We start from the raw sequence: 12,593 nt of genomic DNA on the forward strand, positions 1-12,593 counted from the left end.
ATACTTATTTCTGACCTTAGCTTTAGCGCCCAGTAGAAGGAGGAGGTACATGCTACCTGGTAAAGAAGCAGTTGTTTTGGGCTGCTCCTTAATGATGTCCCCCAGTGGACTCTAGTGGGAGGTGGAAGTGTGTATGTGTTCGAGTCTGTCATGAGCTGTGAGTGCATGTTTGGAAGAAAATCACCTGTTTGTTCTGCCTTGCTGCATTTCTATACTGTTGTGGTTTAAATTCAGTAAAGTAATCGATGCTGTACTGAACCGTTGCCTGTCTTCCCTTAGCCACCTGAACGGCAGATTGTGGTTGGAATCTGTGCCATGACCAAGAAATCCAAGTCAAAGCCCATGACACAGATTCTGGAGCGTCTGTGCAAGTTTGAGTATATCACAGTGGTGATTATGGGGGAAGACGTTATTCTGAATGAACCGGTGGAGAACTGGCCCTCTTGTGACTGCCTGATATCATTCCACTCCAAAGGTAAAAAGTCTGCAGCAGGCCTTAGCCTACTGGAGATCTGGGCAAGGGAGCTTCCACTCATTCTCTCCCCCTCTCCCTGTATTTCAGGATTCCCCCTGGATAAAGCAGTTGCTTATGCCAAGCTGTGCAAGCCATTTCTGATTAACGACCTTGATATGCAGTATTATATCCAGGACAGGTAGGTGTCTGTGATCCACTGAAGCCCCTTCCCTCTTCCTTTGTCTGATTTCCCTTCTCAGCATGCTGGGCAAACTTTGTCTTCCTGACCACAAGCAAATGCGTGAGGTGGGGAGGAAGGGGACCTTAGCAGCCCTTAGGGATTGTTTATCCAAAACATGGAGGGGAATAGATTTGGGGATAAAACCATTGAGACTTGGCATGTTTCGTTTTCTGGTGCAAACGTCTTGTAAGGAATGGCTGGATGAAGTAGGAAGTGGAAGAGATCTCACAGAATGAGACGGCCGCGACTAAGACAAAAAGACTAGTCTCTGAGTAAGAGAGCCAAGCAGTGGGATGGGGTTCTGGGGCAGAAATTGGTCTCATTCTGAGGAAGGTATGTTGGTCAGACACTTCAAGAGGCTTCTCAGTCAGCTGTTGGTAAAGGCAGCCAGCAGGCATGTCCTTCAGTGCGCACAGCCAGACTGCTTTGGCTGCCTGTGGGTAGGGCTCATGCCAGACCCCAGCCTCCTGCCACGTCTGTGGGTTGTGCGCAGTGTTCCTGTGGGGGCTGACAGGCAGGATAGGGTGTAACTCCAGTGAAATAATTGCAGTTTTCCCATTGACATCAGATGAAAAGAGGCTCTGCTGCATCTGCCTGGCCTGGGCGTTGGGCAGCTTAGCGTGACGGGCGCCCTTCGAAGGGCAGGTCTGGGTAGCGGCGTGCGCTGCTGAGGATTGGGCTTGTGCTAGTAAATGAGTATCCATGTTTAAGCCAGGTAGAGATTTACTCTGGGGCATCTCTGGAGCAGGACAGAGGCATGCCCCATAGCCCGTAGGTATTCTCTGGAGAGCACGTGCTGAGAAGTATTTGCTCTCTGTCTTGGGGCTTTTTTGTGTTCATCTGACTTTGTTCTTCATCAGTGGCATGTACTGAGGACCTTCTAGACTCTTCTGACACTGTTTCTGTCCTCTACAGGCGCGAAGTGTATCGGATCCTTCAAGAAGAGGGAATAGACTTGCCCCGCTATGCGGTGCTCAATCGAGACCCTGACAGACCAGAAGGTCAGTGTCCAGGCTTTACTGAAAGCCATTTTCACATGCTGGGCTATTAGAGATATTCTGCAGAGAACAGGTACTGACGGTCAGCTTGAAGAAGCCAGATTCACGAGTCTGTTGTTTTTTGCGCACGGAGGTCCCAACAGCCAAACTGGCTACAGGCCGGGACCGAAGGGCTCCATGCTAGGGCTGTCTCACCCTTTCCTGACATGCTGCTGCTGCGCTTTGTCTTCAGAGTGCAACTTGGTAGAAGGAGAGGACCACGTGGAGGTAAACGGAGCTGTTTTCCCAAAGCCATTTGTAGAGAAGCCGGTCAGTGCTGAAGACCATAATGTGTATATTTACTACCCGACGTCAGCAGGTGGGGGCAGCCAGCGGCTCTTCCGGAAGGTGAGGATGGAGATTTCAGTTTTGGTGTTGGAATCAACAGATCTGTGGCTCTGAGAGCCATGTGGCTTCAGGAGGGAGTGTTGGGGCAGCTGAGGGGGAAAGGAAGGCTTTGTGTTGGGGAAATCTAGACCTTCTTAGCACTTTTAGTTCAACCCCATCTACCTGGAATCGCGGAAGGACATATTTTAGTGGTAGTGCTTTGCCTTCCCCATCCTCTGTTTGACCCGTGTCCTGCCTAGCAGTCACGGAGAACTGTGTCCCTCATTGAATTGCATGCTGTTTTTTCCGGATCACTTCCTTAGTTTATCAAAATGATTATTTTTTAAAAAACTTATGTTCCTGTCCTCTAACATCATTGTTGCCCTTCTCAGCTTAGTATAGCTTGCAAACGTGATAAATGCAGTATTTATTCCTAGATTCCACAGGGAATCTGCCCTTACTTACTTCTTCTACTTTGCCAGCAAACACTTAATAGCCGTGATGAATTTTTTTTCCAATCAGTTACATATTTGCCATTAATAATCTTAAAATTATTGTTTCCTTAGCTAACACACATGCATGCCACGAGGTTGTATCCAAAGCCTTACTAAAAATGAAAACAACATCATCATCTGTCCATAAGATCAGTCAGCTGTCCTAGAAGAAAGTTAAATTGGTCTGATTATAATCATTTATTTTCATTTGCATATTAGCTAGGGTCCTTACTTTCTAGGTCTTTATCCACTGTTGTTTTTTCCGTATCCTTGTGGTGACCAGAGTCAACCTAATGGTATATAATAACTTTTCTCCTCTTTAAAGCCTGGAAAAGGACATACCTACTGTCTGCGTTCTGGAGTCTCTTTTGTCCTCCATAAATAAGTGTGCTGTAATAGCTGGGGGTTCTGAGAGGCGTTCTGCTAATTCACTACATAAGGGATTAAATTTATGCTTTTTATTTTTCTGTCTCAGAAAAGAAGCCCCACACTCTTCCCTGAGGTCTTTGTTCTGTGCTTTCAGATCGGCAGCCGGAGTAGCGTGTACTCCCCGGAGAGCAGTGTGAGGAAGACGGGCTCGTACATTTATGAGGAGTTCATGCCTACAGATGGCACTGACGTAAAGGTAAGGAAAAGCCTGGAGTGGCTCCTTCCTTCTCTAGACCTGGGTGGCTGAAGGGTGGGCAGTCCTGCGTAGTCCTGCTTAGATTCTGGAGCGTCTGTTTAAGCCGAGAGGTGCTGACTGTGCAGCTTGGGTCCCAAAGCGGGGAGCAGGTGTTCTCTAGGTCATGACAGGAGGAACGCCTGAGACCATCCCATCTTCTTCTCTGTGTCTGCAGTGCAAATACCTTCTGGAAGCTGTAGTTAGTCGTGGTGGTTATGTCAGGTGTAACTATTTCTCTTCCCAGGTGTACACTGTTGGGCCGGACTATGCCCATGCAGAGGCTCGCAAATCCCCTGCTTTGGATGGGAAGGTTGAACGGGACAGCGAAGGGAAAGAAATCCGTTACCCAGTCATGCTGACTGCCATGGAGAAGCTGGTTGCCCGGAAAGTCTGTGTAGCCTTTAAGGTCTGTGTTTTCTCTCCTATGCAAGCAGGATACTCCACGAATGTCTGATTCGAATCTCAGTCAGTGTTAAGACTTGAGCTCCGTTCCCCCGATGTCTCTGGTGTGGCAGTCTTCCATGCCTGATGCCAGTTGCCCTCTCTGGGGGCTGGGTGCAGCTGGTCCTGCTGGCCATGAAGCTTGGTCTTTTCTTCTGTTTTTCTTTTTTTTTTTGTTCTATTTTTGAATTGGCTTTGGTGCACATTTGTGTTCTATTTTACAAGTCGGTAGAGTGTGTGAGTCTAGGTATGGTTATGTGACGTGTTCAGCAATATCAACAGAAGCAGCACTTGGCTACGTGTTCCTGCCCCTGCTGCCATCTGCAGCCTGTGCTGTGCCGATACGGCTGTGGGCTTGTTCTGCCTTATGGCCTCTTCCACATAGTGGTGGATGGCTTTGCCTGCACCACTTATTGTCTGTACTTGTCAGTCTGGTTCAAAACAGTTGATTTAGAGGCAAGAAAGAGCAGGAGAGCCAGGAGCTGCTCTGTCTTAAGCCTTTAGAGCTCTGGGGGGTAGAGGGGTGGCCCTGACGGCTGAATCGGGGGCTCGTGAGTTGGTCCTTTGATACAGTGGTGAGGGTGTAAAGATTCCTCTAAAGGGCCGGTTACTGTTGGCTAGTGGCTGTATTTTCACACTTCATGGAGTGGAGGATGGCTGCAGAGCCAGCAGAGCGGAGCTGGGCAGCGTGTGCTGCGTGCCCCGCGGGGCTGGGCAGTTGCCGCTCCCTTGCTGTGCTCCCTCGCAGCACGCCCGAGTCCCGTGTCCTCTGCTTCCTCCTGCAGCAAACAGTGTGCGGGTTTGACCTCCTGCGGGCAAACGGACACTCTTTCGTGTGCGATGTGAATGGCTTCAGTTTTGTGAAGAACTCTATGAAGTATTATGATGACTGTGCCAAAATCCTCGGGTATGTAAAATTCAAGTTTTGACAGCGAGTAAGGGAACTCATAGCAAAGTAAAATGAATGCAGAGTCCTGATCAGTACGTCGGAGAAGTCTGCAGGTGGTTCATATCGGGACAGTTGTTCAGCAGGTGAAAGCTTGCTCCAGGAGGAATGGGTTAATTGTTTTTATCCCCTGGATTTCCTGCCTGCGTTGGCATTAGCTGTCTCTGTCTACAGCTAGATGTGTCTTACAGGACTTTTCGTTGGGTGCTAAGCCCAGCTGCAGTATTGGTGATGTGAGGGAAACTGATGTCTCTCTGGGGTGCTCTAACTAGGCCATGGTGTGATAGGTGTCTCTGCGAGGAAGGTGAGGAGAAATTCTGTGACTCTCTTCAAGTGTTTCAGCTGGACCTGTAAGGAGGAGGTGGAGAACCAAGGGAATCCTTAGTTTGAGGAAGAGGAGGCTGAGGGGAGACCTCATCGCTCTCTACAATGACTTGAAAGGCCATTGTAGAGAGGTTGGTGTTGGTCACTTCTCACTGGTAATTAGCGACAGAACAAGAGGGAATGGGTTCAAGCTGCAACAGGGTAGGTTTAGCCTGGACATTAGGAAAAAATTCTTCACAGAAAGAGCGGTCAGACACTGGAATAGGCTGCCCAGGGAGGTGGTGGAGCCACCATCCCTGGATGTGTTTAAGACTCGTTTAGATGTGGTGTTAGGGGATATGGTGTAAGGGAGAACTTTGTAGAGTGGGGTTGATGGTTGGACTCGATGATCCCAAGGGTCTTTTCCAACCTAAATGATTCTATGATTCTACGAATCAAATTTCTTGTGAGTTGTGTATTCTAATTTCTTCCAGAAATATAATCATGCGGGAATTGGCTCCCCAGTTTCACATTCCCTGGTCCATCCCAACAGAGGCAGAAGACATTCCCATTGTCCCCACAACTTCAGGCACCATGTGAGTACCTGCCACCTTCTCAAAGAATGACGGTGATGGCTACGTGAGGGACAAGGTGCAAACCCCCTCCGAGGGACTGACATCACCCAGCAGCATGGCGTTCTCCACCTGCTGTGTTGGTTGCAACCCTGAAATGCCTGTGGAAAGGCTTAGCCACGCACATGGAAGGGGTGATAGATGGTAAATTAGTCGTAGGTTTGATGAATGCAGACAAGCAGTTGTTGCAGGTATGACAGAAACTTCTCATATGGCTTTCAGAAGGCCCACATTCTTGACCAGCACAGGAAACAGACTGGGGCATCGCTGTAGCTGGTGCTCTGTTCCGTAGGCTGCTACTCGGAGAAAATGTGTGTTGAGCTGCCAGTGAAATAGGTGGAAAACAAATAGCTGAAGTATTCACATGACCTGTACACTTGGCAGACCCTCATTTGATGCTATTGGCTTTACTAGTTTTCCACCACATAAGGCTAAAAGACCAAAGGCAAAAGTTTCTTTGTGATCCTCAGCACACTTGTATGAAGTGAATAAAGTAGGTTCTCCAGAAAAGGTAGACCAAAAGTATGTATTCATTCTTCCTTTACTGTGTGATCCTTTGGAAAAAGTTGGCACACACAAACCCTGCACAGCTCGGAGGGCTGCGGGCTGCAATGACACCTTGTGACAGTGAGACTGATAGAATCCATCCCTGTTTCTCTGGGATCCTATAAGAAATAGTGGGATATTGTAGTATCTGAAAAAGCAAACTCATGTAGCCCTTCTGAAATTAGCCAGCCTAACTGCTGATTCCTGCAGGTGGCTCATTGCTATGGGATCTTTCTATGTACAGCTCTATTGGTTGCTCAAAGACAGGACTCCACCTGCATAACCATTTTTCTGAATCAAGTTGTTTTTTTCTTGGGTCTTTTTAAGTGGTCCTGTGAACATTACACAAGTTTGGCATGAAAACAAGCTTGGCACAATTCATGATTGTGTTTCTGTGGTTTCTGTAACATCCAGCCTGGTCCTTTCTGCTGCAGATGTGGTTCTTCCTGTCATATCGTGGTGCTGTGGTGCTTTTCCCTGATAGGAAACCAGATGACCTGGTAGCGTCTGCAGTACTTTGGCTGCTTTTACAGCCTTGGCACTTGTGCCTAGTTTAGTCTGGGAGAAGTTCTGCCAGTGATGAGGAAAGCAGCTGTCAAAAGGAAGGAACTGAATGAACAACGGGAAGGTACTTTCTGGTGTCAGTTCTGGAGCATAGGGACACATTTGTCAGGTGTATCTTGTGTTTCCCCAGGATGGAGCTTCGTTGTGTTATTGCAGTCATCCGGCATGGAGACCGCACCCCAAAGCAGAAGATGAAGATGGAAGTTAAACATCCCCGGTAAGAGTCAAGGCAAGAAGACGCTGTGCCGCCGGGAAGTGAGGAGGGCGAGCAGAAGGGCTGAGTGCACAGGAGGCAGTGCTTTTTCCTGGCTTCATTCAGGCAAATACTTTCTGCCCAGTTGAGGGAGTCTCCTTTCCCCATAAGGATCCTGGCACCTTCTGTGTGAAGTCTGGAAGAAAGAGTGAAGGTTTGCTAGGTGCTGCAAAGGGAAGTGCCCCCTAGATGGGAAGCGAGTGACTGCTTCCTTTTCATACCGCAGCTGGAAACACTTGTTTTCAGCATTTCTGAAGCACAGGAAGGGACCAGTGGGCCTGCTGGTTCTCCCTGAAGAACAGAGTGTGAATGCATATGTAGGGATGACAGTCCTTGTAGCATTGAAACAGCAGAAAATGGATCAGAGTTCTTTGTTGTCTGTTCAGGTTCTTTGAACTATTTGAGAAATATGATGGCTACAAGACAGGGAAGTTGAAGCTGAAGAAACCAGAACAGCTACAGGTGAGGGGAGTCCTCTCTGGGGTTACTGTGTGGGACATGCAGGTAATACGCATCCCAGAGCGATACAGTTCTTTGGAAGGGTGGAAACCCTCAAAAGGGCAACAGTCTGTCGCACAAACACTCCCTTTCCCATCCCCCACCCCGTGCGCACTCAGCTGGGTGATGGTATGAGAGCAGAATGGAAACTGTTCCTGGCTGATGCGGACTGTAGGTTGGGGGTGACCTGATGCAGCTTGTCCATCTGCTGTGGTTGCCTCTGATGGAAGATGGGTCCAGGCTTGGGAGTGGGGCAGTCAGAGGCACCTGCTTGGTTCTGAACAGGGCTGGAGCACAGGGTGGGGATGTGGAAGTTTGTCCTGCCTGAGCTGTGTCTAATGAAACGACGTGTTTCTGACGAGTGTCTGGGTGAATGTGGTGCTGGGTGAAGCCATCTGGAGGCCTTGCAAGAGTATGGTGGTGAGTCTGAGGCAGACTTGCTGGATGCTTCTCCAACAGGAGGTGCTGGACATTGCGCGGCAGCTTGTGGTGGACCTGGGAACCCACAGCGATTGCGAGATTGAGGAGAGGAAATCCAAACTGGAACAGCTGAAGAGCGTCTTGGAGATGTAAGGGTTCATGTCTCGGGGCACTGTGAGTTTGTCGGCGTCGTGGGTCAGCATGCGATGTAGAAACAAGCTGTGCTGCCGATGTCCTGGACAGCTGGCTCCCCAGAGGTCGGATTCTCCTCCATCCCCCGTTAGCAGCTGTACCTGAAAGGTGCCATGCGCTTAACATTTTTTCATTGGCATCAAAACCACTGCTGACTGTTGTTCCAAGTTGTCGTGGTTTAACCCCACCCGGCAGCTCGGACCACACAGCTGCTCAGTCACCCCTCTTCCCCAGAAGGATGGGGAGAAGAGGGAGAAAAGGAGGATAAAGGGAAAGGGAAAAACCTCATGGGTTGAGATAAAGGCAGTTTAATAGAACAATAACAGAAAAGGGAAAAATAATAATAATAATAACATAAGTCACTCTCACCACTCAGTGAATTGGCACCGTCCCGAGCAGCATTCACGAGTTCCTGGCCCCCCGGCCAACCCTTGTTTATGTACTGAGCAGGTGCCTACAGTATGGAATATTCCATTGCCATTCCATTGCTGCCTAGGCTCCTTCTCAGCTTCTACACAAAGCGGAAAAAGTCCTTGAAAAATATAAACAATAGCTGGCAATAACTAAACCCATATGCATTATTGACATTCCTTTGGTACCAAATCTGAAACACAGCAACCACTAGAAAGGAAATTAACTCTGTCCCAGCTGAAACCAGGACACAAGTGTGTCTGGTTTTTGGCTTAACAACTTGAGACAAAACTGAGCTCCCTTTGCTGCGGGAGGGGAACTGGACTCCTGTAGGGACCATGTTGATATGATTTTGATAAATTCGGAACAAATCTTGTTTTAAATAAGGTTGTCCTGGTGCCAAAAGTTGAACAAAAAGGAACTTGGAAAACATGAAAAGATGTTTGTGTCCTCTTAGGTTTCGTACAGCCGAAATAAAAGGCCATATGGTGGTGTTGGCATTTATAAACAAAAGAAGGGTTTCTCTCAGAACCCCAGCTCGCTGTGGCATACGCAGGCAGTGTCTGTGTTGGAGCCGTGTCTGTGGAGCACCGAGATGAATTTTTGCTATGATTCCTTCCCTTGCTCTTTCTGCCCATTATAGATGCGGTTATCCTCAGAGCGGCTGGCAGATTGTTTTTCTGTGATCTCATTAATTCACTTGTTAAAGATGTAGATAGACATTAACTAAGGCTGATTAAAGCCTCACTGGGATATGAGAGCACAGAGTGCTGTCAGCTGAAAAGCAGGCAAGTAAATGGGTCTTTGAATTTCGTTTGGGGCAGTTGTTTGACTTTATCTGGGGGTGCGTACTGGGTCACAGGTAGATGGCAAAAATGTTCGTGTTCTGTGGCAATCGTGTTACAGCAGAAAGTCTCTTGCCTGTGCTGTATTTTTGCTGTGTGCTGCCGAGGGACCTCTGGGCGAAGGCTGAGTGGAGTTGATTTGTTTAAATTTGTTTCCTCCCTCTCTTTGTGACAGGTATGGACATTTTTCTGGCATTAACCGTAAGGTTCAGTTGACCTACCTGCCTCATGGACATCCAAAAGCTGCAAGTGAAGATGAAGGTAAAGAAACCTGATGTTACTGCCATGATCTTCAAGCCTGGTGTTCAAGAGCACGCGCAGCTATCCCACCTATATAGGCCTCTGGACATACAAGAAAAATTAGCGACCCGTGTCTTTATCTTTGCTCACATCGTGTGAAGGGTTGGAGCGATGCCTAATGCACTGTACTAATGTACCCCGGATGGTGCCACAGGGCCTATGCTTCCAATTTCATGAATGTCAGCCTATACCTTCTGAAAGTAGTGACTGTTAATTTCGTACTTGCTGGTTTGGTTCCTGGGGATTTTGGGTCAGGCTTGTGTTGAGAAAGCTTTGCAAGGTGCTGATGACAACCTCTTCTTCCTCCCCTCCTCTCCCCCTGCAAGCTCAGCTTTGAGATCTGATGTAGTCAGTACCTGTTTGTCTCCTAGAAGCTCGCCGAGAATCTTCCCCATCCCTTCTCCTGGTGCTTAAATGGGGTGGAGAGCTGACACCAGCAGGCAGAGTCCAGGCAGAAGAGCTGGGGCGAGCCTTTCGCTGTATGTACCCTGGGGGCCAAGGTAAGCTTTGTCCGCCTGTCTCCGGTCCTGTCCTCTGACTGTGCCAGCCTGCCCAGCCCCAGTGACTAATCACCGGCGCGAGGGATGCGCAGACTCCGTGGGCTGAATGCAGCCTGTGTGACTCAGGTCATTGCTGGTTTTGTTGAGTTGACCTGGTAAGGATAAATAATTCAAGTGGGTTTTGCCCCCAGAGATCCATCCCTAGTCTGGCTAGAGATGTCTGCTGCAGTGGTTAAACTTGAGTATGTCTTGGAGCACAACAGCATTCTTTCAACTGACATGCCAGTATTCAAATATGAGAAGCCGTTCTAATAAGGTACATTCTGATGCAGCAAATATGATTCAGAATTTATGTATGATTAACAAGGAATTTAGGTCAGGTGCAGAGAACAGAGGAAATCTGTCTTGGAACACAGATAATTCTGCCTTGAGACAGGAGAATAGGAAGGTAATTTCTCCATATTTTCTCCACCGTAATTCTGTGACTCTGAAAAGCATTCAGTACCCACTCAGATCAACAAGATCCCAAAGGGCAAAAAAAAAGGCTGAGATTGCCTTTTTCATCCAAGTAAAGAGTCAGAGGTAATACACTGCTACTGTATCAATCTGATGAGAGCAGTATTGGATGTTCCTTATCTTTGACTTGTATGTTTAATTAATTCAATTTAATTAATTAAATTTCAAATTAATTAAGCTAATTTAAATTGAATGGGAGAAGATTTCCTTTTGGAATAAGGAAGAGTTACCCTTGGTGGAAGAGGATGGGGTGAGGGAATACTTAGGCAAACTGGTGCCTGGTGGGACGCGCCCACAAGTGCCGAGGGAGCTGGCAGATGTCACTGCGAGGCCACTCTAGATTATTTTTGGAAGATTGTGGGGACTGGGGGAGGTGCCTGAGATCTGGAGGAGAGGAAATGTCGCTCCTACCTTCGAAAACAACAAGAAGGAGGATCCAGGGGATGGGAGCCTCACCACAGTCCCTGGGAAGCTAATCCTGGAAACCATTTCTGGGCACATGAAGGACAGGAAGGTGATTGGGAGTGGTCTAGCATGGATTCGCAAAGGGAAGTCAAGCTTAACCAACCTGTTAAGCTTCTACAGTGAAGTGTCTGTCCTCGCCTTAGAAGGGCGTTTCCCTGAGCTGTGAGCTCAGAGCTGGGAATAGTTTTCCCGTCTTCGCCTGCAATGTGACTGACTACTGCTCAAAATCATCATGGGATTCCAGGCAGCAGCCAATTAGTCACCACTGTGCTGGCTTTGGAGGGCTAGGCTCAAGAGCTGCATGAGTTACTGTCTCCCGTTACTGATCTGACTCCTGTGGCTGACTCAGCCATCGTAAATAAACTGGCGTTTTGTGCCACAAGGTAATCGTAGCTCTACAGGGTATGCTTTGGAAGCCGGGTGCCTCCCTGCTGAATAGCTCTGCCTGCAGTTCTGGTGGCAGCCGTGCCCGCTCTCCTGCAGGGAACAAGTAGGAGGAGGCGTTTTTTGTGTGCGTCTTTATCCTGTAGAGGGGTATTCACACGAGCAGGACGACTACGGACTGTTCAGAAAGGGATGCTGCAGAATTTGGGCAGCATCAGACTTGACTGGTGAATCCTCACTTTTTTTCCTCAAAATGAACTTTTCCAAGTTAAGTGAAGCCTGAATTGGATTTCTAGTCGTGACGTATGGCTAGAACTGTCTATTTTGGAGTAGCCTGAATGTGGGCTATGAAGGTGATTAATTCTCTGCGTAACTTTGTTACCGTGATAGAGTTTGTTGTCTAAAGCAGTATATTCAGCTGATAGTTTTGCAGGTGTCAGCATATTAATTTTGACTTTGCTCTCTGTTTCAGGTGATTACGCTGGTTTCCCTGGATGCGGCTTGCTCAGACTGCACAGCACCTACCGTCATGATCTCAAGATCTACGCCTCGGACGAGGGACGTGTTCAGATGACAGCAGCAGCTTTTGCAAAGGTCCTTCCTCTCTTTTGGGCGTCTGTTAGTCTGCTGCATTAGTCTTGAAATATGCCAGTTCTAAAGGAAAACCTCTGGTGATGAGGAAGGAGCCGTTCTAGGAACTTCTCCCTCTCTTGGGAGGACGGTGGTACACTGTGCTAACAGCAAGTGTACGGGGTGGTGCTGGGAATCCAGTGTAGCTGCACACGTTTGTTACCTTTAGTGTCCTGTCCAGGATAGGACTCTGACTGGAGACGGAGTTGGTTATGGAGTAGTGCTGGTGTTTGATGGTAGGGCACATCAGACCTGTTGTTGAGTATTAATTGCCTGCAGAACGAGAGTTTCTTGGATGACTGCTCAGCCAGAGGGCTGGATTTAAAAGGGGAAAAAAAGGTCTCTGGTGCAGTGTGGGGTGGGGGCTGGAGAGAAGACAGGTTCATCTGCAGTTAAAGCTCGAGCTGAGGGGAATCCTGTGGTGACTTCAGCTGTTCTTCAGAGCCTCTGCTGTATCAACATTTTCCAGCAAACTGCGTTGGCTGCTCAACAATTGCCTAGACAAATCTGGGGCTGCTGCAGGCAGAGCT

At 48.2% G+C, this 12,593-nt stretch overlaps 1 protein-coding gene across 7 annotated transcripts in view; it reads left to right on the plus strand.

Moving 5' to 3' along the window:
* Positions 1–12,593, plus strand: part of PPIP5K1 (diphosphoinositol pentakisphosphate kinase 1) — a 49,743-nt gene that overhangs the window by 6,403 nt on the left and 30,747 nt on the right. For 6 of the 7 annotated variants that reach the window (XM_063345770.1, XM_063345771.1, XM_063345773.1 and 3 more), the window contains 14 exons: positions 280–475; positions 563–653; positions 1,611–1,696; positions 1,926–2,080; positions 3,077–3,178; positions 3,462–3,623; positions 4,444–4,565; positions 5,402–5,503; positions 6,780–6,866; positions 7,289–7,364; positions 7,860–7,969; positions 9,444–9,529; positions 9,940–10,068; positions 11,906–12,027. In XM_063345770.1, coding sequence (XP_063201840.1) covers positions 280–475; positions 563–653; positions 1,611–1,696; positions 1,926–2,080; positions 3,077–3,178; positions 3,462–3,623; positions 4,444–4,565; positions 5,402–5,503; positions 6,780–6,866; positions 7,289–7,364; positions 7,860–7,969; positions 9,444–9,529; positions 9,940–10,068; positions 11,906–12,027 — 1,626 coding nt within the window. The remainder of the gene's footprint in view (positions 1–279; positions 476–562; positions 654–1,610; positions 1,697–1,925; positions 2,081–3,076; positions 3,179–3,461; positions 3,624–4,443; positions 4,566–5,401; positions 5,504–6,779; positions 6,867–7,288; positions 7,365–7,859; positions 7,970–9,443; positions 9,530–9,939; positions 10,069–11,905; positions 12,028–12,593) is intronic. The other variant, XM_063345772.1, reaches the window with a different exon arrangement.

This window comes from Chroicocephalus ridibundus, chromosome 9, assembly GCF_963924245.1.
Source record: "Chroicocephalus ridibundus chromosome 9, bChrRid1.1, whole genome shotgun sequence".
NCBI lineage: Eukaryota > Metazoa > Chordata > Aves > Charadriiformes > Laridae > Chroicocephalus > Chroicocephalus ridibundus.